General features: G+C 40.9%; 1 protein-coding gene across 7 annotated transcripts; it reads left to right on the top strand.

Moving 5' to 3' along the window:
• The first annotated feature begins 348 nt into the window (after positions 1-348).
• Positions 349-25460, top strand: abi3bpa (ABI family, member 3 (NESH) binding protein a). 7 transcript variants are annotated; one of them, XM_085248558.1, is made up of 23 exons: positions 349-642; positions 5567-5746; positions 5857-5925; positions 6017-6149; positions 7898-8088; positions 8543-8586; positions 9329-9386; positions 10336-10398; positions 10592-10687; positions 12276-13685; positions 14108-14185; positions 14581-14763; positions 15297-15365; positions 19178-19240; positions 20232-20354; positions 20705-20794; positions 20898-21107; positions 21530-21635; positions 22219-22298; positions 22841-22870; positions 22970-23128; positions 23720-23842; positions 23927-25460. In XM_085248558.1, the coding sequence occupies exons 1-23, from the start codon at positions 546-548 to the stop codon at positions 24040-24042; spliced, it is 3771 nt and encodes a 1256-aa protein (XP_085104684.1). In that variant the 5' UTR covers positions 349-545; the 3' UTR covers positions 24043-25460. The 7 variants fall into 7 exon arrangements, with proteins under 7 accessions (XP_085104684.1, XP_085104685.1, XP_085104686.1 ...); XM_085248559.1 differs by having other exon boundaries at positions 15300-15365; XM_085248560.1 differs by lacking the exon at positions 15297-15365.
• Positions 25461-25843: the final 383 nt, after the last annotated feature.

A 25843-nucleotide genomic window follows, 5' to 3' on the forward strand; every position in this document is an offset into this window, starting at 1 on the left:
ACAATATGAATAAAAAGATTTTTAAACTTTCATGTAAATGTCATATTTGGGCCAATGACACTCTTAGAGGTCCTGAAAAGATTTACAGTGACGAGGTAACAAATGGAGAAATGGGGACACAACATAATGATCTAAGAAAAGAAAAGAAGGCTGTGGAGGGTGGGTGGCTTGGAGAAAACCTCCTCTCCATTTGCAGGGAAAGAGTGTGAAAACAAGAGAGTGCGGGGGAAAGGAGAGATGGGGCAGCAGGAGGAGAGTGGGTGGGTCTTGCTCCATCTGTCCCCTCCCTCTGATCCAGAGGTATAGATGGTGCAGGAGCAGCCTGCTGCATCCAGAAGTCCAGTCTAGGGAACAGCACTAGTCCCGAGAACCAGAAGCTCAGACACGTATCCAGCCACTCGGACACGTCTAGCCTGATTTCTGCAGCAGACACTTCACTCAACCACCTGTTGACAAATCAGTGAAAGCATTTATTTGACTCACTCGTGGTGTGAGATCTCTGAGATCATTCAGATCACTGCAGATCTGAGAGCCGACATCAGCAGATGATGAAGATGCAGCAGCACTCGCACATCTTTCTAGCCCTTATCCTTGCGGTCTTCATCTTTAGGATAGCTCTGTCTGGTCCCTCTGTGGTCAGAGGTAGGTGGTCTTTGCATTTGTCTTACTGTCATGTGCTTAAAAATTAGCGACGGGGGAAACTACTGATTGCATGACAAGTGAGGTATTTGTTACATATTTTAATGAGTGATCATTGTGGTTTTCTTCATTGTAGTTCTCCTTCTATAGTTTAAGATCACCAGATTACCAGCCTCCCTGAAAACACCACTTAAAATTAAATACATACAGACTCTTCAGATTTAAAAAACCTGCTGACCGAAAAATATTTTTGCTAAAGTGCCTCCACTCTGACATCTACAAAAATCAGCTTGAGGTCTCCAACTCATCAACACCACCCCGTGTATTGAGTCTTATGTCTACTTTGATTCTTGCAACATTCTTGGAAAAACACGCAAATGTTTTACATGTTATGTAATTATCCAGATACCAAAGTACACACACAAAGTAAAGCAAACTTTGAGACCATGCTTCATAGCCTTGATGTATTTTGTGACTAAAACTTGGGTGCCCTTTAAAGATTTGGATGGTACTAAAAGTGATTTGGGGTGAGAGGGCTGGAGTTGGTGAAAATAAAGGCTGCTTCCAGTGTGTAATCTGCTCACTGAAGTTGGCTTACAGACAAATCTCAGTGTGCAGCTTTGGCAGCTAGATGAAAGGGGCTGTGTGTATTGATGCTATGGGAACAGAGGGGTAAATGTCTGTATCGTTCTACTTGGACCAAAGATAAAACCTGGTTTGCTGCAAAATTAGTTTGCTTTATTGTCTGACAGATAGAGCAAAATATATGGATGTCAGTCTACTTTCCAGTGCTTTTAATTCTTAGTTATGCATTTGTGCTCTTAAACATTTTTCCCATCTGTATCTGAATGAGTTAAATCTCTGCTAATGCTAAAATTATTTACCACTATCCCACTTGAGGACAATATATTGTATAGGATGCTAACTGCAGCTGTGCCAGACCAAACATGGCCTCGTGCAATGTGGAGATTAATGAGAGAGAAATATGGCAGGAGAGAGGAAAGTGGACGAGATTAGAGGACAAGAAAGATGAATTCAAAGCACTTTAGGAAGTTAAAAAGAGGATCAGGTTGATGGAAGGATGGCTATTGAGTCATGCAGGATGGCAGAGATGGAGAAAAGGCGGTGAAGGACGAGATGGAGCTACGCCATAGGAACAAGGGAAAACAGCTGTTCCTTGCAGTTGAATCTGACATGGGGGGATATTAAATGTGAGCGCGGCGAGACCTGCATGGAAGCCAAAGTTGGGGTAAAAAGTAGGAGTCAAATTCCAGGCACAATTATCTGCTGCTAGGCTGCAAGGTACGGTCTCCTGCTGAATTACAGTAGATATTCTCTGGGCTGAATTATCCTGGTCTGGAGTGGTTCTCATTAGAGCCATTATAGGTCAGTTTTTCAAACACCTGCTGCTTTGGCTGGCACGGGGCTCTGAGAAATGTTAACACTCCATTTTGTTACATGAAAGTGACTGTTATACCAAGCTCCATAAAACATCTGTCTGTCCTCACAGGAAGAGGAAGCCAAGTCTCTCTACGTCTTTACTTCCAGGACAGAAATCCGAGAGGCCAAAATACTCTACACCAGATCAGAGGATACTGGGAAGGATATCATGTTTGTCTATATAGTTAACGCGGGCTTCAGAGCAATAATCACAAGCATTGTATTGAAATTTGGTTAGCTGTGGTGTTCAGCTGCTCTGACTCAAGACAAACTAACATGAAACCACTGTTCTGTGTCACTTCCATCCACCAAAACTACTTCAAACAAAGACAGCAACATTTCTTTTCCATTGCATTTTGAAAACAAAACAAGCCTCGCAGCCTCCTTCAGATTTGTTTTTATGGGGAGGTTGTGTTGGGTTTTGCATCTGTATTTATCATCCATTGGTTCTCAAATCAGCATGAGTGGAAAAGTCAGTCTATTTGTTCTCATTTAGTACAATCTACTACATCAAGAGAGGGCTGCTCATGGTGAAGATTTGTAGTTTGATAATGCCAGACATTTAATCATGTTTTAAAGCCAACAAACCATACGTTATGCAGATCCATGTTGCAATGTTTAATTTTAATGACCAAACATAAAAATATCACGTTGCACTCAGGTTGAAGCTTAAGAGAGCAACTGACAACCCAATTAACCTACTCTCTTTACTGCAGGATCATCCATCAGTGATCCAACACGGCCTCTCTGCAGAGCCAAGATTAAGTTTCCCATTTGAGGGTGTTTCTCTATATCCAGCCAGCAGGATTACGTTGTCTTGATATCGGTCCAGGGTGACTACGAGCAGAATTGTTTGTTGTGTGATGTGGCAAAGTTTATTGCATAATCCGACAAGTTTATAGGCCAACTCCCAGTGTTATGATTGATGTGCTTATACAGTATTCAGTGATGAATGGGCTTCACCCCCCAGTGCGTGTTTGTGTGTGTGCAACATACAGATGAAACTGATTAAAACAGGTTGGCATAGTAGCAGCTTTTTTTAATCAGTTTTCTTTCATTCTTTTTGCAATTATGACATTTTCTCTTCTTCTCAGCATTGATCGTTATCGTTTTCAGACTCCTATCCTTCCTCAGAACATGGATTTTTCTTTTTAATATCACAAGCTTTTCTTCAACGTTTCCTTAAGTCTTTCTGCCATGATCTCCACCATACTCCTAGCTGGTGTCGCATGCTATGCGTGTGTTGGTCTGCTCCTTCAGCTAAGGCAAACTAATCATTGCTCGCTGAAGTGAAATACCTACTGGCGTATGATACTTTAACACTCTAGGATATTGCCAAGAGATTTACTCAGTGCTGGATTAATCAACATCGGGTTAACTTATATGGCAAAAGGTTCATGTTCATACAAAAGTCCCACTCTCCAGCTTTAACATGGACCGATTATGCGACTCTTATTATTGATCCCCTGGGCAGAGCTGCAAAAGCTCCTCCAGCACGCTTATGTAACAGGTCACAGATCTAAACAGGAAAAAATGAATTTGTTGTTTTGGTTCCCTTTTTTGACCCTCCTTTTGGCCTGTTCAGTACTCCGTCCTTGGTTATTAGGGGTGAGATTTTAATTTCAGCTCTGAACTCTTCTAGGTGCATGTGAGAACACACTGTTTGACATTAAATGGTCCATAACTTGCCAGGTCTTTGTGTGATGATGGTTTGCTCTGATTTAAGAGAAGCAGAGGTAATGATGGTCTTGTGAGTGGCTGTCCTGTGTCCTGCCCCCCTCTGCTTTATTCGGGCTACACCCTTGCCTAAATCAAAACAAGTATTTTACAGCAGCAAACGTAAAAGTAAAAGTTACATTTCATGTGTAAAAACAGCTTGAACATCAGTGCTTTTCCTTTTCACTGTACTTGATTTATTGTCAGCACTTTGACTGGTTTCATTCCTAAACCTTTATTCATTTTTCTCTGGAAATACAGATAAGCCTTAACAGTGTGTAAGCGTTGCATGGGCCAGATGACCGGGCTTTGGGCAGGTTGTCATGGGGCAGATTCGATGTTTGCTTGTTCTGGAGTTTAAAACGTGTTGCCAGAAGTTTCCTAATATTTTATGCACTCTGAGCCCATCTCCCCCTGCACCAGTTTCTTGTTTTTATCGGAAATACTGATGTGAGAATCGAAACAAATGCAGATTTTACAGGAAACACATCGCTGGAAAAGCATAAGGGTATTTTTCAAATCCAGGGCTTCCCCCTCTTTCACTGTCAGTGTCTGTTTTGGCGTTTGGCTGCTTCCTGGCAGTATTCCTCCTGCAAAGTTCCACTATTTCATTTAACTGAAATATGAGCCAAGGACATGTGCTGTGGAGACTGTGATACAAGTCGTAATCCAAGCAGAAAGCCCATTGTTTTAAACCTTGTAGACTATGAGCAATTTAGTGCATGTAGGCTCAATTGTGAGATCCACTGCAAAAAAATATTTAAAGATGCAGAGGATGACGTCACTGAATTAAAGCAGACTGACAGTCTTTCCATCATTACTGCTCACAGCGTATTATCCAAGTGTGCACTGGTGTTTTTGCTTTACATGTGCATCAGGCAAGGGTCAGTCACACTCCTGGAGCAGCTGCACTTGTCTCAATTCTCTGATGTTTATTAGTATTCCTATTGTAAATTGGCTAATTGTTAGCATTCCTAGTTATTGGCTAGTGTGACGGGCCACATGACAGAGGCAAATAATGAGAAAAGGTAAACAAACTTTTCCACATATTGTGTTTGAAGACACGGAGAGTTCCTTTTTCCTTGACTTTATGATGATGCCAACTTTTTCAGGAATTTATGACACCATTTAATATAGATAAGCAGATTGTTTTAAAGCCAAGACAGATCATTTTCCATGGGACGTGTCAGCGCTGAAGGTTTCTTCTAGGTCACCATGAAAATACAGCCATGGTGTGCATTCTGGGGAAGCTCTCTTCCTCTTTAGTGCCTGTTCTCATCTAGCATTTGTCCTATCTGACTGGGACTGTATTCTTTGTGTTTGTGTTTGCCAGTTTTCAAATCAAGACAAGAATGTTCCAGCTTTGCTGATCTTTTTTTTTGATATCTGAAATGATCAAAGATTGGATATGCACTGCTGTTTTTAAAAGCTGCTTCAGAGCACTTCAAAGTCCTTGATCACTGCAACAAGCTGCAGTTTATGATGTTTGTAGTTTGCAGAAAACAATAATGTTCTTATCAATTTGGAAAGCAAGCAGACATGTGCCTGCTTAGAAATCACAACTATCGTCTTGTACCTCAGTTGAACTTCAACCAGACAAATCTCTGCTTTTACTGTACTTGCTACTTTGTTGCTTTTGAAGTAGTGGACAGCAGAAAAGTCTGAGAAGGTGTAGGTACTGAAAATGACAGTTTTTGTACCTCTGCAGAAAAAAGAAAGAAACAAAAGAAAATGTAAAAGAAAATACATAAATCTGATGCTGCTTCCTCAGTGAGACGCCAAAACATGAAAGTCCGCATCAGCACCACAGGAGACACCATTGTGATGAAGTTTTTGCGTCCCAACACTGACACCAGGCTGGAGGGATACATCCTGGGATACGGCGGCAGCATGTTCTCCAAACAGTTCATTCAGCTGCCAGAAGATGGAAAACCATATGAGACAGAGTTTGGTAAGAAAGCCTGGTGATGTGCCCTGCAGGACCAGGTGTTCATCAATACATTGTGTTTGCTGCTGAGGCTCAGAGGAAATATAACCTGCAGTTTGTTCTTCTGCTTTTAGATGCTGAGCCCAAGTACCTTATAGCTGTCCAGCCTATTCCTGCTAACGAGGTGAAGAAGCAGTGCACAGGTATGTCTGCTTAAAGCAAAGGAAGTTATCACCAATGTGACTTGCTGAAAGTGTTTTTTGCACATTTAGTAAGATGCAAACCTTTTCTCAGGTAAAGTGGAATTGCAGAAGCCGCTGCACCTGGTCATTGGGTCGGTGACGCCAACCTCAGTTCTTCTGTCCTGGGGGACACTGCTGAAAACCCCTTATGAAGGCAACGTCATGAATGACTGTCTGGAGGATGGGTGAGCTTAAATGTGTCATTGCGCAAAGCAGGCTTTTCTTTAAAAAATGAGACAGAACCATTGTGACTTTGGTAATATAAACACAATATAATGTTAATATCTTATCATTTAGTCTGTTTTTTTAATTTTGGCAGTTTGGCAACATTATAACCAGGGCTGAACATAAGTGGTCCGCAGGTGCGCATTCGCTGTCAAAATAAAAGACACACCAGATAAGAAGTTGGAACGCACGTTTGCGTACATAAGATGTTCTGGAGGAGGACACACATTTGTTCAGAACTCTTAAAGATGTCGAAGAAGCAAGCTCCATAAGCAATTACTTTGGTGTTCCTCCACCGCAAAAGAAGCGCGTATTCTCGGAATTTACGGATCTTATGTACGGAAACGCGCGTTCCAACTTCTTATCTGGTGGTGCGTCTTTTATTTTGACAGCGAATGCGCACCTGCGGACCACTTATGTGCCGCCCTGATTATAACTATGTCAAATGAACTGTTTTTTAATTTAAAAAAAAGTTTTGCTGAATTTGTTTAAGAATAATTTAAGAGAACCTTCATTATGTATGGGGCTATACGGAGTGTGTTGCTGTTTTTATTGTTTTTTAAGGTTTGTGGTGAATTTTTGAATGTTTATATCATATAGACATCAGATATATCCATCTTTGGGAGGTATTAGTTGGAGTGATTTTAAAAATGTGTTATGTTTGCCAGCTCAGAGGTTTTGAAGTCACAAAAGCAAATTGGAGTATTCAATTGAGCTTTGTGCAGTTATTGCTATCAATCCCACTGACCCAGCTTCTCAGAAGTGAATGAGGACATCTGTTATTCTAAGGATATGTTATGCACCCGTCCCTTTTACTGCTTGCAATATATTAATGCTTACCAGTGGCATAACTGTCACTGCAGCCAAACTAGACTAAATGCTTGTACTTTTTTCCTAAAGTACCAGTCTAGGGTTTTGAGATTTTCTTGTACCAATGCTGTACTGTTGTTACGATGAGCTCAGTAACAGCTGGTGGAATAAATCTTTCTCTGTCCAATCTCTATCCTCTCACACACACATTTGCTGCAGAGAGTCTGGAATAAGTGCACAAACAGTAAATGAGTCCCTGAAGCCTCTCGTGTTACTTAGCAGTGGATCCAGGGCAGCCTGTGCACACAGGTGTTTAGGAGTCAACAATCTGTGACACAGATTGTGTTTGATGAAGTACTACTTTTTTTTAAAGTGACGGTTCTGTTGTTTGCAACAAATCTTCCAGTGGTTAAATATTATTTTCATATGTATGTCTTATATAAAGATTAATAACCATGTGTTTGTTGGTTCTGTTAAAGGAAAGGAAAGAAACTAAGTTGTGCCACAGACTCAAGTCAAGTCAAATCACGACCTCACTGTGCAGTTCAGATGATGGCAGCGATACACAGCAATAAATTTGATTGAACCATTTTCAGGGGGATTTCTGATTTTGACTCCATCTTTTAAGAAGATGGGTTCAAGGCGCCCCATGTAGCCAAGGGAAATCCAAGAGAAATGGAAATGTGGCATGGAAAGATTCATTTGTCACTTTGCTTAATGAAATGGAATTAATTGACAGCATCGTTAGCACGCAAGGTTTCGCTAAAAAGAAAATGAAAAAATATTACAACAGTAGCATCGTATTCTCCTTGTACTTCTTGCATCATGCCTCCAGATGTGATCATTAGTGGATGCATTGTGTGTGAGTTGTTCTGTTTGTTCTGTGTCTTGTTCTCAGACACTACACAGTGCGTTACCGTGAGAAGAACAGGAAGTGGAACTACCAGACCTGTCCAACAAGCGATACAGTCATTGACAAACTGAAGCCAAACACAGTCTATGAGTTTGGTGTCCAGCCAAATTCTAAGGATGGCACCGGTGTGTGGAGCAGGCCGGTTGTTCACAACATCAGCATGCCAGGAGTCGAAGGCAAGTTTGACTTCTTTGCTTAGCCATATTATCACCTTCTGTAGCAAATACCTCGAATCTGACTACAATTATTTTAACATCTTAATAAAAACATGGATTGACAGGTAGTGCTAGGAAAAAGGTAGAAATTTCTGGGACAAATGCTACAACTCATTTTCGTATAAGAACAGAGTCATAAGAATCTGGTTGTCTCGTCGTCTGAGAGCAGGTTAAAGACAATTCAGCATTCAGTCTGACATGTGCAATCCCAAAATCTGCTCTGTTAAAGACTAGAGGACTTCAGGGCTGCAGTGCATGTTTAGATAGGGCTTCAGTCTTTACCGATTATGTGAGCATGACAAGGCTACAGTGCAGTACTGCATTTCCAGTTACTGAATCGAACCATTTTTTTTCCTTTCACATTGTTTCTTCCACTGAAGTCACTTATTTACTGATTCTTCTCTTGTGTTTCTAGAGAAGGTCATCAGGAAAATCTTTAGGCCTCCAGTCAGCCCTGCGGTATGTAATGGACACAGCCAGTTTGTTATTGAAACAAACCCAAATATTCAGTGTTTTATTCTATTCTTATGTGGATACACGTGCTACTAGAGGTCGAATAGGCTCAGTATTGCAGTAAACAAGTGTGTGTAATGAAATGGCACAGGTATACTTCCATTTATCAAAGAAAACAAAAAGGAACTGGTTGTGCATTTGGAACGGGCAATCTGCTTTAGAGTCCTTGTACACTTTGGTGAGCTTATGCTATTCTCAGGATTGTTTGCCTCATTAATTTTCCATCCAACTGCTGAATGGAAACGGCATTGATGCAGCCAGGACTGAGAGAGCAGTCAAGCCAAAGAGAGCAGTCTGCAGCTACAGCTAACTTGAGTGGGGATTAAAAAAAAGGGAGATGAGTTGGAGGCACAAGGGAGGAGGGATAATAATGCTGAAAAGAGTTCAGAAAAGAAAAGTGGCACAAATTTTCTAACAGCGCGGCTCTGCTCTATCATGCCAATCTCACAAAACAGCACAACTGTTGAGATTTAGCCTCAGGACTTGCCCTTAAAGGAAAGCTTTGAATAACAAGAGTCTCACTAGGGACTTTACCAACTTGACATGGTGTAAAGAGGCCATAGGTTATAAGTTATGCAACAAAGGAAAAGACATGGTACAGCCCAAATACTAATTCTTTTCACCTGTTATGATAGTCATAGACTAAACCCACTTTTTCTTCATGTCTTTTTTGCCTTTCACCCATCAGAAACCTGTACCTTCAGGTCCCCATTCCTTGCCCTCATTTCCTCACCTCACTTCCTCAGGTAAGCAAACAGAGAGACACTGCTGAGTTGAATTTGATACAGAAGGCAGAATCTACTGCTGCTTAGAGATCTCTGTTTGAATTCCTTTCCACTGACCCCTACCTTAAGATTTAACACTGGAAATATTAATAAAGCCATAATTTATTGTTCTGCGGACAGGATTTCCCCATATACCTCCAGCTTCTAAAATAATTTTACTTAGCTGGGCATGCAAAGTACAGTTTTTAACAGTACTCAGCACTGTATTCCAAACATCTACAAGAACTTTCCACGGATTTTCCATCTTTTCTAGCTCTTCTTTCTCTTCAAGTAATGCCTGAGTGACTCAATAAAGTTATGAAGAATTTTCTGTGGGGGTGATATCATCCGTTGGACTCCTTTTTTTATGTTCCTTAAAGTGATTTGTCTTTAATGTGATTATATGTTTGAGGTTGTTGTCATACCACAGCATGAATTAATCTCTCTGATAATAAACAAGATACTCAAATGCTTAACACAATTCCACTGAACGCAGTCTAAAAAGATTAATTTTGATAAGGTAAATCAACTAACTTTCTACAGCAATTATGATGGTGTGGAGTGTTGTAATGTTAGGCGGTGTACAGTAATGTCAAAAGGGTTGCTATTCACTTCTACATTTTAAAAGACGGTAAAGAGTATTAATACGACAGAGGGATGAAATGTCAGCATTGCATCTACAAATTGTTTCTGTTGACACCAAAATCAATTAATGCACATTTGAATTATTTCCTAATTGTTTAATATTGGAGGATTAAACCAGCACTAAACATTTTTGTGCAAAACGTTTAGTGAACTGACTCTTTCAAAACACATTTTGCTGTTTTTAAATGACTGACTAATCATGATCATTTACCGCTTTTCAGAAGTGAAAATTAAGCCATTGTAATTTTTCTCTCCTTGACTTTAATCTCTGCTTTGTCCTTGTCAGTCCAAAACAAGACCAGGGGCAGACTGCCCTTCTCCAGGAACATAGCCACACAGACGACTCTTGGTAATGATTTTTCTGACCTAAAACTGAGTTCAGAGGTCAGAAAGATCTCTGGACCTCATGTCTGACACTGACTTCTCTATCGCTGTCGTGAAAGCTAATTTTTATTATACAAACAATATTGCCCTGCACATTCTACAGGTTGTAGACCCATACCTTTTCTCTTGGTTATACTAACATACACTATTTTTCTTAGCGCCAACCACAACCACAACCAAAACCACAACTACTACTAAGGAAACCCTGTCTACTCGTGGACCTGCACCTGCTGTGATCAACAAACAGCCAATTGGTAAACAGAGAATCATGGTTCTTTTTGAAAAGCTTCATGGCTCTCATTTCAGCTGTGTAAAATGATGGACGGAATTGCACTAGTTGCATGAGCAGCTGTTTGGGCTGCAATAATGTGGGTGATCTTGGATGCATGGGATTTTAGGTAAACAACAAAAGCTTGCAGAGATTGTTGATGATGTTCTCAGGGTTCAGTTGTTGAAAGTTAGTTGAACAAGCCTGCAAGCCAAAACGATTTTATATTCCTGAGATATTAGTGACTTTTAATGAGCTCTGAGAACCTCATTAACTGCTGCTCATTCAAAAAAATTGATTTCAGTCATATCATACATATTCCAAATTATATCTCAGATATATCCACTGTATTTTTTAAAAAGTTTTTTGTATTTCCATGTCTAGCATTTTTTTTGTTGGTATGTTAAACTCTTTATTTTTATTTCAGGATTCACAGTGTGGTTATTACCATTTTTGGATGATTAGAGGCTTTTGCTTTTAATGCAGTGGAGTTGGTGGCAGTGGAAATCTGCATGAATAAACTGCATGATGGAATTTTTTCTCTTCTTCCAACAGGAACTTCAACAAACTATGTTATTCCTTTTTCTTCCCTGTATTTCACTGTCGTCTGTTCCCTCTTTTTTACATTTATGTTCTCAAACACAGGGATCTGCAGAAACACAGTGCTGGAAATGTATTTTGAAACCATGAAGGTAGACACTGAAACACAAAATGGGATATAGTCAGTTCCTCAAGTAAATGGAGATCATTCCAAACTTTTGGCCGTGTACGCCACCATAGTTTAAAATTGGATAAAATTGATCTGTTACTGAAGTTGTAGCTTTAATTCAAGGGGCTAACTATAATTCGAAATTACATCCATTTTCTACACAGCTCCCTGTGTTTTCAGGATATGCTAAATGTTAATGGGAGCAGTACAGACCAAAAGAGCAGAGACTTTGGTGCATGATCAAATCAACTGTTTTTTGTTGTCTGTTTTGTTTAAATCCATGAATCAAAGCTGAACGGCATTAACATCACTGTTTGTGCTGAGATCCACTGAGGTGGTGTATAGATATAAAGTTGTGAGAATGGAAAACTTTATAACAATACTATTGTTTTCCTCGTTTCCTTCTCTTCTTTTTTGACTTCCTCTTTTTCTTCATTCTTGCTCATTGATGGGAACATCTCATTAGATTGAACAACCAGGTTAGAATGGTCTATCAAACTTCCACACTAAGTCATCATAACCAGTGAATTTAGATGCTCATCACACTTAACAACAATAGCCGTTCCTGTCATAACACATAATACCTGCACAAGCTCTATCTGCCATTGAAATTGCACTTGGCCTATGAGACAAACATAGAGCAGTGTTGCTTGTTTTCTTTTTTTTTCAATAATTGCTCTGAGTAGCACATCAGTTGGTCTAAACTGTTGGCTCTCTTGCTTTTATGTCTTTCCTGGATGATGAAAAAAAATATATGTATATATTTTTTTTACATTTTGTAAATGGAACAGAAGATTATTTTTGAAATTTTACAGTACACAACTGTGGCTTCATGGGCATCTTTTCTTTTTCTCACATAACCCAGGAGGAGGAGACCTCTCCAGATCTGAGGTCCCATTAACTCCCAAGCTCCATCCTTTACTACATATAACAACCACCATGGCACCTGTGCCAGTAGTCCAGGCAAATGTGGAGAATCATGGAGGGCACGTACAACCTCAACCTAACTTGAAGCTCCAGCAACAGTATTCAGGACTACCAAAGCCCAAACCCCAACAGCCTCAAATGAAGCCCAGAGTTAATGCTCAACGTCTCCCAAAGCCCACTGACCAAACTGTGACACAACCCCACACAACACCCCAAATCAAAGTCCAAACCACATCAAAACTCCACATAACACCCCAGTCTATAATTCAGATCCAACCACTACCCCACACAACACCCCAATTAAAGGTCCAAACCAAACTACAACCCCACACAACACCCCAGTCCAAAATTCAAATGAAACCACAACCCCACACAACACTCCAGCAGAAAGTCCCGATCCAACTACAACCCCACACAACAGCCCGTACTAAGCTCCATGCACAGCCAAAACCCCTATCAACAGCCCAGCCTATATTTCAAACAAAACCTCAACTGCAAATCCAAACAACATTCCAGCCCAAACTCCACACCCAACCTCAACAACACCTGGCAGTATCCCAGCCTACAGAGCATACCCACCCCCTTTCACTGCCTCAGACAAAACCAAAACCCCAATCACATCTTCAAACCACACCACATCTTGAATCAGAACCACAGCCTCAGCCAACACCCTACACCAAACGCCAGGCCCAACCACTAGCACAAGAGGTACATAAGACCCAGACACAGCCTCAGAGACAAGATCAACTAAGTTCCCAAACCACTCCTGTGCCATCTATTCAATCCACTTATCCAATACCCCAGCACATTCCCTATACCAAGAAAAGACCGCTAAAGACTCAAACTCAACCTCAACCTCATCCACAAAATAAATCTCCAAATCCACCACATAAACCAAAGACACCACAACAACAGCCAGGTGTAAGTACCAGGCGCAAGTCTGGAATCCAACCAGCATCAAAACCAAGCATAATTTCTTCCCATTCCAAACCCTCAACACAACCCGAGCCCAAGAACCAAACTAAGCCCCAACCACTCTCTCAACCAAAAAGGCAGCCCAAGCTTCACCCATCAACTCAACTTCCAAAAAGTCATTCAAAGCCAATAATTAGGGATAAACAAAACTCTCCACCAAAAATTCTGCCACAGTTAAAATCACAACCTCCAAAAAATACCCAGGACCATGTTGTACCTCAACCCATTACCAAGCCACAGTTTCCATCAAAGGCCCAGTCACAACCCCAACTTCCATCTAAGCCCCTACCTAAACCTCAAGCTGGGCTTCAGCCTCACTCCAGGACCTACTCTGATCCCACCAAGGTCACCTCAAAGCAGGCAGTCCCTACGGGTAAAGACCCTACTTTTCAATCCACAATTTGTAATCCGCAATTTAAGCATTAAAATCTTAGCTATTAATTGTTATTATTTAATTTTTAATGGGGGCAGAATTAGTTTATGAAGAAACTGTTTTAAAGAAAGAGTTCTACATCTCTTATCTCAGAAGTAGCTAGAATGTATCTTTTAGTAAGTTACATATTTTGATAGTAATCCATACCTTAGTTAAACCCAAGAGGATAACTGCATGACATGTGTATGAGTTAATTCTTAAATATTGTGATCACAACTTTTGTCAATGCATTCATTTTGAAACCAACAACTGGCAAATAGTAGTAGGGTAAGCCCCCTGTAAAAAAACAAAAAAACAAAAAAACTAAAACTATGTTCACATGCATCTTATACCAGATATAAAGTGAGTTTTCTTTCACACAGCTCCTAGTCCACAAGAAGAGGGCAAGCCTCTACCAAGACCTGCCCTGGCTACAGAGAAGGCTGGTAGATACAATCATGGTAAACACCATGACAAGTTTGTCCCATTACCATCTCTGCTTTTTTGTCAAGCCACACAGAGAATGGTGCTTTGAGTTGTATTTCAAACCATTTGACAATGTCACTGCTTCCCCATCTCCATCTCCATCCAATCACCCCACACACCCTGTCCTGTTGTTGTTCCTGTCTCCATGTGTGGCTCCATCTTCAGTGCAGCACACTTCACCTCACCCCTGCCCATTCGCAAACAAATTAGTCTGGCTAGCTTTCGATCTCATTTATGGCGCTCTGTCATTTCATCCAGTGTCTGCTCCTCTGCATTCTCTTTCACGTACATGCTTTACCATTTATCCCATCTAGGTCAAGCCTTCCAGCTCCCAACTAACTAACTTCCAGTTGCCTCTCTACTCATCTAGGTCCTGGTGTTCTCGGGTCGTCTGAAGTTCCTCGTTCTCCCATTAGCTCATCTGTTCCTACAGCAGGAAGAAACACCACCCTGCGTCGCACATCGGTTCCTTCTCATTCCACTAATCATGTTGCCAGACCATTCTCACAATCCAGGACAGTCACTTCCTCTCACAGTTCCAGCACACCTGGCGGTAATGGAATACTCACTTTCCCTTCACTTATTTCTTTTTCCAAGCAGCTACCTCAGGTTATTACCTTCTCTTAGCACGCTTACACACACTACAGCTACAGAAGAAGATAAACAAACTCATGACTAGTGATTTTAGCTACACGATATGTGGTGAGAGCATACCGTAGTCAATCAATTTTGTCCTCTCCACATTCTGCCACATGTGCTTGGTATGTATTTAACACTTTTACCACGAGCAGCAATGGCGTCTATGGTATAAGGGTCGTTAACATGATTTACGGTCCCTCTCGCTGGCCAGGTGGGAAGTCTGGCCTCAGCACTGGCCAGGACACATCACATTTTACGCCACCAATGCCAAGACAAGTGCTGTGCCGACAGCCACCACAGTCCTTCTTTCTCTTCTGTATCTCTTTTTCTTTTAAACATACGCTCCTGTTCACTACCCAGATATCTCGCCTTTCTTCTTATTTGGTACTGGTATGTTTTTCCTCAGTGGCACAAAACATTATATAACAGACCTTTCTCTCCCTCCAGCAGCCAGTGGGGCGCATCATAGGGGCAATGCTCCTCCTAGACGTATCGTGTGGCCCAAAGAAAAATCTGGTAAAGACAAACCAAGATAATTGCCTTCCAGTGTTCCTAACTCACTAACCTCAGAGGCACTGTCACGCCCCATCCCACTTCATCACACTGATCTGTGCTTTTTGTCACAATGCACTTCCGCTCTGTGACTTTCAGCTTATCCGTCAATGTGACAGTGTTTCCTGGTCATGGTCTGTGTTGTCTGATGTGTCCAGTCCCAGAGGCTTTCACTTGACTGAGACTGAAGCCACACATTATGAAATCTATTATACAACTGTCTTCATATTACCAAGTCTAAAGCACATATGGACTGGTTTATGTTAGTCTGAGAGTGCTAGCTGGGAAAGGTGAATGTGGGTTGCCCCTTTTTTTGGTGATTCACATTGTTTCCATTCTGCCAGGCAGGCTCAGTTAATTAGAATAATTGAATCCATCCCAAATAGTAATGCAAACCACGTCTGGACCGCATGTATTAATGGTGGCGCTCTGCTCACTCCTTGTTGTTGGGAGTTGTGTAGAGCAGTTCAATGCTTCAGTCCCATGTCACAGCTGTTATGTGTTATTTCTGGAAACTTGGACAGTTTCAGAGGTCTTCAAGGAGTCGCAAGGCTCTCTGGAAGCAACTCTACAAAAAAAGGAACATTTATTTTGCCTGCCGCCCTGCTCATCTAAGCACAAAATCTCCCACTGACTTTGTTTAAAGGACAGCATCTACACATAGTTCACCTTCCTGCCTTTATAAAGTAACGAAGTTGTTCATGTTGATATCAAAAGCTTTGCATACTACACTAGCAGCTGGTACAGAGTGTGTGCTTTTAATGAAACTAAGAATTAGAGCGTGTCCACAATAGCTTTATAGAGCCGAGTTTCACACTGGCACTTAAATTTGAAATTGTTTTTGAAAGCTGTGCTTATAGTTGGATGCACGTGTCCGTTATTGAATCACATCCATGAAACACATGAAATCTGAGTGTGTGTTGCAAAAGTAATAACCCCGGTGTTGTGAGACGCTGGTATGTATTTCACTGGGAATATTTGTCTGGCCTGACTGTAAATCTTGGTGTTTTGTTGCATATATTTTCACATTCTAACCCTAAAGAAGATGAAGTTATCTGACAGAAACCAGCGCTCACACCGCTGCTGCTGTTTTAAATCACAGATCTGAGTCAGATGTTTTTGGCATATTGCAGGCTCAATGTGGTGTTTTAGTGGTTTTATTGTGAAACATCAAACCAAACTCACCTGCTGTAGAAACTGTAGAGCAGCTCTCATCATGTCATACACTTTGTAGACATATTGTTGACTTTCCACTTTACACCTTGATGGCTCATTTCTTGTTCAGTTAACCAAGACAGGGCTGTCAGAGCTGTCAGTTCTTCATATTACACATACCCAATCGACATAGTTTGTGATTTTATGGGCTATTTTTGGTAATAGTTGGACAACAATAGTCATTGTAAAAACAAAATATGCCCTCTTTCAATTCCAAGATTTCATGTGTCTGGAAAAATCTGGTACAAGCCAATTTCTAATAGTCCTGAAATACAACCTCAGATGAACAACAACACATGGCATATTACACTGTGTCATTATTAATTTAACAGAAACTATGCCAAAATTCAGAAGCAGTTTGCGAAATACTAACTGCATAATTTAGTAGCTTGCAGAATCACCTTTAGCAGTAGTATGTTGCTGTAGGAAGTAATCATTTCCCCTATGACTTGTAAGTTGTAGAAGTTTGTCCTGCTCTTCTTTACAACATTACTTCAGTCCATTGGAGTTTGCAGGTATTGGTTTATAAGGAGGTTGAGGTCTGGACTTTGACTAGGTCATTGCAACACCCTGATTCTTTTCTTTTCAACTATTTTTGTTGTAGATTTCCTGCTGTGTTCGGTATCATTGTCCTGTTGCATGAACCAGTTTTGCCCAAGCTTTAACTGTTGGACAGGTGGCCTCATATTTGACTCTAGAATACTTTGGTATGCAGAGGAGTCCAGGTGTGGCTGCAAAACAAGTCCAAATCATCACCCCTCCACCACCATGCCTGACAGTTCATATCAGCTGTTTGTGCTGCCATGTGCTCTTTTTGGAGAGTTATTTTCTGGCAACCTTTCTGACCCAGTCACATTTGTTCAGTCTTTTTCTAATTGTACTATCATGGACTTTAACATTTAACATGTTAACCAAGACCTGTAGAGGTGCTCAGCTCTTTGGTTTTTTTGTAGTTTATCTAAGCATTGCACGGTCTGCCCTTGCGCTGTATTTGCTGAGACATCCACTCCTCGGAAGATTGGCCAGTGTCTTCAATCTTTTCTACTACTGAATAATTTTTCTCCTTGTAGAATAATGGAATTCACGTTATTTGGAAATGGCCTTATAATCCAGCCTGCAAACCACTGCTGCTTTTATAGAGGCGCACATATGCTTATGATCAGTTAATCAAGTGAATATGATTAGCAGCACCGGGCTGCCACTGGCCCTCTTAATTCCTATGGAACCAGTAAGGGTGTACTTAGTTTTTCACACACTAGGTTTTGTTAAATAAATCATGACATGGTCTAATATGTCATATGTTGTTGTACTGAAATAACATTAAAACTTGCTGAGGACCAGATTAGTTTTCATTATGTCCTTATATGTGAAATCTTAGAATTGATGACGGTGTACTTTCTTTTTACCATGGCTGTACACTACATGTGAGTCAGATGTCCTCCTAGATTATATTTTCAGTGTTAATCATATTGATTCAGTTTGTTTTGCCTGACATCGCTGATTCATACTGACCATGGAGAAGTCAACTCCAGACAAACCCAAATTAAATGTTTTTTTGGCATCTTTATATAGACAATTATTTTTTATCTTGTTGCCAGAGTGACCATTAATGAATATCCAAGATAAGAGATGACAAATGGCTCTGGAAATGAAACACAAACTTTAAAGCAGGTTTTCTTTAAAGAAGTCAAATATGAAACGCGTAAAGGCATTTTTATGTGTCAAGCCTCCCAGAGTTTCTCTACCTCCTCTGTGATAAAACGGCATTAATTAAGGATGATTTTGCTTTTTGCAAAAGCCTAAAGTCAGAGCAGAATCTTCCTGATAAGAAAACTGAGTTTGACAGTTTGTAGCTGAGGTGTTTTCATTACAGAACCTTGCACTTCTTTGTGATCACTTATCCAAAACCACAAAAGCCAGTTCATTTCTCGTGTTCATTTAAGCAGCTCAGACTGAAATGATGTGATACTGATTTCACTGTTTGGTCCGATTGTTACTATTATTATTATTTATTTATTTTGCATTCTTTGTGGAACATTTTTATGGTCAAATCCCAAACATTTTTCTAGTGGAAATGAGTCAAAAAATGCTTCACTACCCCAGAATTCGGCCTGCCTTGGTTTAAGTATTGGCTTTATTTTTTTGTTTCCTCACTTCTCAGTTCTGTAGATTTTAGGATGAGTGGTTCAAACTTTTATTTCCAGTTTTCACACCGACTTTACATGAGCTACAGGTTGTGGTACTCCTCTGTGGCAGGATTTTACCAAGAAGCTTTTGGGCACGTCACATGCAACCTGTCTGGCTGCTGCATTGTTGCTTTTATTATGTTTATGTTGTATTATGTGTCTTTTTATTTTCTTTTAGTGCAAGTATTTCTGCGTACGTCTGCTCTGATCCATCTCCCCTTTGAAATTTGACATTCTTCATTATTTTTGCACTCTTACATTAATCAACACTTGTTTTCAGTTTAGTGTCTGTTCTCCAGTGCTGACCACATTCTGCTTTGCTTTTCTTGTGAATTTTATTCTGAAAGAGACTCTGTTTCCCACAATTCCTTGCAGTTCTGCGTCCCTCTGTTTCTGGCAACAAGAAGACCAACCTGGTGGCAAAGCCTAGCAGTCATGGTGAGGGCAACAGATGAGTGAATGCAACTGCACCTCACCCACATTCAGAGTCTCCCGAGTGTTAAAGGAGAGTATGGAAGAAAAATAATGCAATTCAAGTTTAAGTACCAGTTTGTCATAGATAAACAAGCTGATGTTTTTCTAACATATCAAGTTTTGAGTTAGTGAGGGAGAGGTTCTGGAAGACCGTTTCGTCCAGTCTTTATGTCTTTATGCTGCGTTTCATGCTGAGCAGACAGATATCAGTCTTTTTATCTGTCAGTACGAACATCTTCAAATCTGTTTCCAAAGATATCCAAACTATTGCTTTAAACTTCTTCCAGAGTGCCAAAGTTTGAAGTCTTCTTAACTGCTACATCTCCTGCACGAGCATCACTTGCTATCCTCTCTTCCCTGTAAAATAATCTTATTCAGTGTCTGTATAATGTTTTCAAAACTAAATTTTAATAGGCTTGCAAGTGTGAAAGCATTTTTTTAAATACACCTTTTCCTGCTACACCCACCATATATTCAACTTAAATTCATGATTTTTATTTTTTATTTTTCCGAGTCAGTCACAGCTGCTCTGCTTTCATGTCCTTCACAGTTTGAGAACCACCATCTTAAGCCATCTATTATATTACTAACGCACAAAACTGCAATTATGCTGTGTTTATCTCACCTTTTACATCTCAGCTGTCTCCCTGCTTAGTTTCTCTCACCGTTTTCATATAAATGCACTTAAGAGCATTAAGTAAGTGTTTTTGTGTGCATGTGAGCGCATCTGGGCACCCTCGGTCTCAGCAGTATGCATTCTGGCACCGCTCTTTCCCCTTTAAAGAACACTAGAGAGATTACTCGACGATCAATCTCTGATCTTTCAGCAGCCAGGAAAAGGCCACTGAGTTGCTCGGTGAGGATGGCCAGAGCAGATGGATTGCAACTGTGTGTGACTGTGAGTCAGACAATGAGGGAGAAGAACTGAACTCTCCTCCTGCTGTTCTGTCCTCAGATAAACCCATGGACCTGAAACAAGGAGAAAAGGCGTCTGTCCTGAAGCCGTTCCCGCTGGTCACAGCCAGACCCAAGCAAGAGCCCAAACAGCAGACGACCACCACAGCCCCTGCGCTAAACAGTACGAGCAGCACATTTTTGCAGTGTTTCTTCTGAGGAACATGATCACATGCATGCTAAATCACCTCCCTGTAAAAGGATAAAGACTGAATGAGTTTTGCAGACATTGCGTTAACAAAGACAATGCGTTGGTGATGCAGCTGGCAGATGTGTATAGTGGGGAGATAAAGAGAAAAGCAAACTTAAAAAGCACCAAGAAGCAGACAAAGAGTCTGAATGCAGGCCAGAGCAGGTGCTGGGCTAGCTGGTCACTGACCTGGGCCAAAGCTGTAAAACTAAAAGAGGGAGAGTTGCCAGGGACTCCTGGCTCATCAAACTAACCCCATCTCCTCTAAACTGTTTCCTTTCCAGCCAGCCGTTTTGACATATATGAAAACTCCTCCATATTCAGGCCCCTGCCTAAGTCAGAGGTAGACAGCATGGGCAACCCGCGCTTTATAGGTAAGATTTTAAAGTATCAATGATTTAATCAGTTCTTTAGCAGCACCAATTAGGGTCTTAATGTGACATGAATAAAATAAATTCTTAACATACCCACATACAGCTCCCCACGTCATCTACAAGACGGATAAGCCGCCAGAAGAGCCATGCTCTATCACCTCCTCCCTCGCTTACTTCCCCGATGAGGAAGGCAGCGATCAGAATGTGACCGGTCCTCCCCGCCTACCTCCATCCAACGTCACTGTGGTCACCGTGGAGGGTTGCCCGTCCTTTGTCATTCTTGACTGGCAGAAAACCGACAACGAAACCAGAGGTATGCAGAGAAAAGGCTGACATTTCCGAATGGACGGAGGTTGAAACTGCCTCCCGGTGGCCTGAGTTGTATGAGGTGGCTGGATTTCATTATACTTGTTTGCAAGTCTTGATTAAGAGTTTAGACTACATTGTAATCTCTTTTTATTAACCACGTGTGGCCTTGTGGATATTACCCTAGATCGTTCTATAAAATATTAAGATGGTTTCTTAAGCTGTTTTATAAACCGAGTGCAACAAGTGAATCCAAGGTCTGCGCCCAGTGACACATCACGACAACAAAAACACGTGTTCTGCCTCCGGTTCTCATGTGTCTCTTATTAAGATATGTCACTGTTTTCGGGACGATTTCATAAATAGATCCAGGTGAAATGTTTTAATAAAAAGCACTATGTGAGATTCTCCCTTTCCTCTTTTTCTCAGAGTATGAAGTTGTGTCCACCACCACAGGCCCGAATGGAAGGCAGACGTCAGTATTGACAACCAACCAGACCCACACAGCCGTGGAGAATCTCAAACCAGAGAGCAGGTCCGCACCCCACAGATGTCCTGATATTATCCTTAATCTCGTTTGAGATCGAACACTACATTTGTTCATATAAATCTGTAGATGAACAAATACAGCCCGGCTGAACTAAAATGCCTGACTGCATTAATAAAGTTCACCGCTGATGGAACTAAGAGAGGCGTATTAAATTGCACTGAAGTGCTCCGAGTTTGCGTCACTTAAAGTTAATTCCAGATTCTTCTGAACTCTTGCGCTCTTGCAGTGAGTCACATTTGGTTTTGCTCACACAAAATGGCCAAAGTGACACCAAAAAAACAAGACAAGACAAAAAACTGAGGAAATGTGGGTGGAGTGGGTCACTGAGTTTTCAATTAGATCTCAGCATCTGGAGTCTCAAGGCTCACCAGAACCCTCCCTGGGGCTGGGTTTGCTACATGAACAATTGCCAGCACATCTGAGCGCACCACGTGGAAGAACCATCAGCTCTGTGTGTGTTATTCTAAGTGTGAACCCACACTTAGCTGTCAAACACTGCTGTTTATTTTCATCTTTCAGCGTATAATTATTATTATTATTATTGCCCTTAATATGTATTTCTTTTCAGTTATGAATTCACAGTAACACCGAGGAATGAGCTGGGAACGGGACCCTCCTCCGATCCTGTAACTTTTAGCACAGAGTCAGGCAAGTTTTACAGACCATCTAATGCAGGTCAAATCCACCATAAACCCCCACAGAAGAAACTCATTACTTGCATGTAAATGCCACTGTACATGTTACATTCCAGGCTGTGATTAGCATTAATTCTCTTGTACTATTAGGCGGTTGCTAGTCTAATCATTTCAGCATGGCACTGGGGAGCAAGCTGATTAAGGATCAAATCTTGAGGCTTGTCAAGCTTACCAGATGTCCTCTGAGGCTCATTTCTAACACATCATGCACCTGGTGATCACAGCATTAAGCTGAATTTGCTCCATTCATTAAGCAGCTGAAATGTGTCCTCGCATTGATCAGCTCTTATGTTTTTAATTCAAAATGACAACACAGAGGGCTGAGTGGTTAGCTTAATTGGCCTCCTGCTCTTGTGCAATCAAAGCCCATCCTGTTGGGGTTGTACACTGTAAATAATATGCTAGACACTCTGAGGCAAGTCTGGATTTGACTGCCTGTTATATCTGAAATGTCTTAATGATGTTGTTCATTACAACTTTCCCTCCTGTCTGCAGCGGACCCTCGAGTGAGCGAGTATGTTTCAGGTGATTTGTTTTCCCCCTCTCTTCACAATATTTTAGCCAGCTCGACAAGTCAGAAATCAGTATTTCAGATTCTCTTGATATTCTGAACAAACCCCACAGGCAAAGATGCCATCTGGACTCAGTTTCCGTTTAAAGCTGATGCCCACTCTGAATGCAATGGAAAGCAGTTCGTGAAGAGAACCTGGTACCGAAAGTTTGTGGGCATCCAGCTCTGCAACTCCTTAAGATACAAGATCTACCTGAGCGAGACTCTCAATGGTAATTATGCAAACAAATCAGTGAACAGGAATGACACAAATCACATTACAAATCACTTGCAAACACAATCCTTAACCGGCTTGACTGGACAGCAGTACAGCCTTTTCTTTATCGTAAAAAGCATAAAATTGGCCTCAACATGTAATTATTGATTTTTTTTTAAATGAGTCTGTTAATGAATTTGAAGCAGTAGATTAGATTAGTTTAAAAGTTGATGCATGGAAATGAAATGTTTCCTCATAATTCTAAGAGGACATTGACTTGGCAGCTGCACAGGAGCTGCTTGTATGTCTGTGTAATGAGAAAAGGTAAACCAAAACTGATTAAAAAATAAAAAACAGCAATAAATGTGAAACAAGAAATGGAAATAATGTAAAAGAAAGTAGCACGCTTCATATCCAAGAAAACATGAAAAAGCTCAAAAGATTTCGTTCTGCAAAGCATCTTCGCATCGCACACCATTCAAACACTAAAGAAGAGAACGATGGTTCACATGCTTCTCTTGGTTCTTTCTTTCAAATTCATTTGCAATGAACTGGGAGTTAACTCGTTATGCGGTAACTAAACAATGACTTCCATTCTCCACTGCAGGGAAGTTTTACAACATAGGGGATCAGACGGGATACGGCGAGGACCACTGTCAGTTTGTGGATTCTTTCTTGGATGGCAAGACTGGCAGCCATTTCCTGGCTGACCAGCTTCCAAGCAGACAAGGTATTTTGGTTAGCTGTAAACAACCGCTGATTATTTAATGCCTTTAATTTAGCAGAGTCTCATCTTTCCTCCGTTTGTTGCCAGGCTTCTACAGAGCGCTGAGACAAGAGCCCGTTTCCTTTGGAGAGATCGGAGGAAAGTCGCACTCGACTTACGTAGGCTGGTATGAGTGTGGCACTCCCATACCTGGAAAGTGGTAAGAACCCACAGGACTGTCCAGGAGGATGGACTAAGTAGTGAGGAAGAAGATGGACATCAAAGACGCCTGAGTGATCCTGAAGGGAGGTGGGCTTTTCTTACGTGGACTCTGTAGACGGCGCTTTAAAATCACACCTCTGTCCTGGACGTGGACTTCTACAGAACTATTAGGCGTCACAAAACTCTCTAGAGTGCATTTCTTGATCAAAAATGTCCCTAGGGACAAAGGAATGCAGAAGTTGGAGTGATCCAAAATGTTGAACATACAATTAATCACAAGAGAAAATGTTGGGAAGCTGGCTCCCAAAGTGTAATAACTTGATATAAAGTATGATAATATTTATCAAGAATATTGAATTGTATGTGCTGGGGCTTTTGAGATAAACTAAAATACAGTATTTGTATTGAGCGCCCGCACTGGTCATGTGTATACAGACAGGTGCCAATCATATGTTCATTGTACAGGTTGACTGTAAAATACACAAACACACAGTGACCTTCTGCTGGCCCTAAGGGATTATTAACAGTTGCAGTTTGCACAGTATTAAACATCCGCTCATATATGTATATGGTGTCCAATACAGTTTATTAAGTGTCCGACAGATGGTGGCACATTTCAGGTAAAAGAGAATAATCAGTGGTTCAGGCCAGCATTTCTATGGGAGCATTTAGAAATGAGACTTGATGCCATTAATGTCGGCTTGTCCTGTATTTTACAGAGTGAAAATATAATAGTGGAAACTGCACAAGTAGAATGTGTTCTCTTGTTATAGCTCTGCAAAAGGTTAAAATAAATTGTGGCCTATATGGCTACAGTGATGTAATGCATTGTATATAATTCCAGCAATTGATCGTGTTTTATTCTTATTGGCAAACAGACGGAGAAAGTTGGGATAGTTAGGGATATTATCTCCCTCGGGCACCACAGACTGACTGGTGTGTGTGTGTAATGGCATTAAAAAGGACTTTAGATTCGCAATTAAACCATTAACTCATAATGAGAGTGTTCAAGTAAGGTCAAAGGTATAAGAGCGGAAGTTGTTTAGTCGTAGACGTAAACGTATCCTGGGGTCTCACCCCCTGTTGGCTAACAGAAAAAAAGTGCAGCCTAAAAGCACTAACACTTTGGCTTCACTTTCAGACGGGTACAGTCTTTACTTAGCACAAAAAAGTAATATAAAGGAGAAACTTTTGACCTGTTACTTTCAAGCACCTTTAAATCCCGCAAATCAACAGGTTATTTGACAATTTAAGGTTATGTGAACAGTTAACTACACCGTAACAGGTTGTAACAAGTCATTGCCTCTCAACCGGAGAAGACTAAGGTAAAGTTACCAGTCCTATCGGGAAATGGTCTGGTGTAATATATATGTTACATACATCTATGTATCTTTGTAATAAATGTGCAAACCAATGAAAACAGTTGTTTCATTTTGCAGACTTGATGAATTTCAGAAGGGACTGGCAGTGATCTTGCCAGTCCTCTTTCAGTAAGAAAGCAACCCATTGCAACATCAGCTTTGCACACATGAGCACACTTGGCATCATTGCTGTAACAGAGGCAGACACAAAACCCTAACACTGTGCTATCAATAACTGGGGATCATTTACAGTGGACAAAGACATCTAGAAAGCAATCTGTCTGGCACGCACCAGGTGGTGAGAAATATTACACACCCTTGTCTAAATGTTATTAGCTCGGTGCGCTCAGTTCCTCTTACTCGCTGAGACAGTTTGACATGAAAGGCTAACCACATCCCACATGCAGGAAAATGAAATGGGAATACCAGCATTACCACAGGT

This window comes from Mchenga conophoros, linkage group LG16, assembly GCF_057382185.1.
Source record: "Mchenga conophoros isolate Kocher_MC1m ecotype Shallow Benthic linkage group LG16, M_conophoros_male_GT1.1, whole genome shotgun sequence".
NCBI classification, from domain to species: Eukaryota; Metazoa; Chordata; class Actinopteri; order Cichliformes; family Cichlidae; genus Mchenga; species Mchenga conophoros.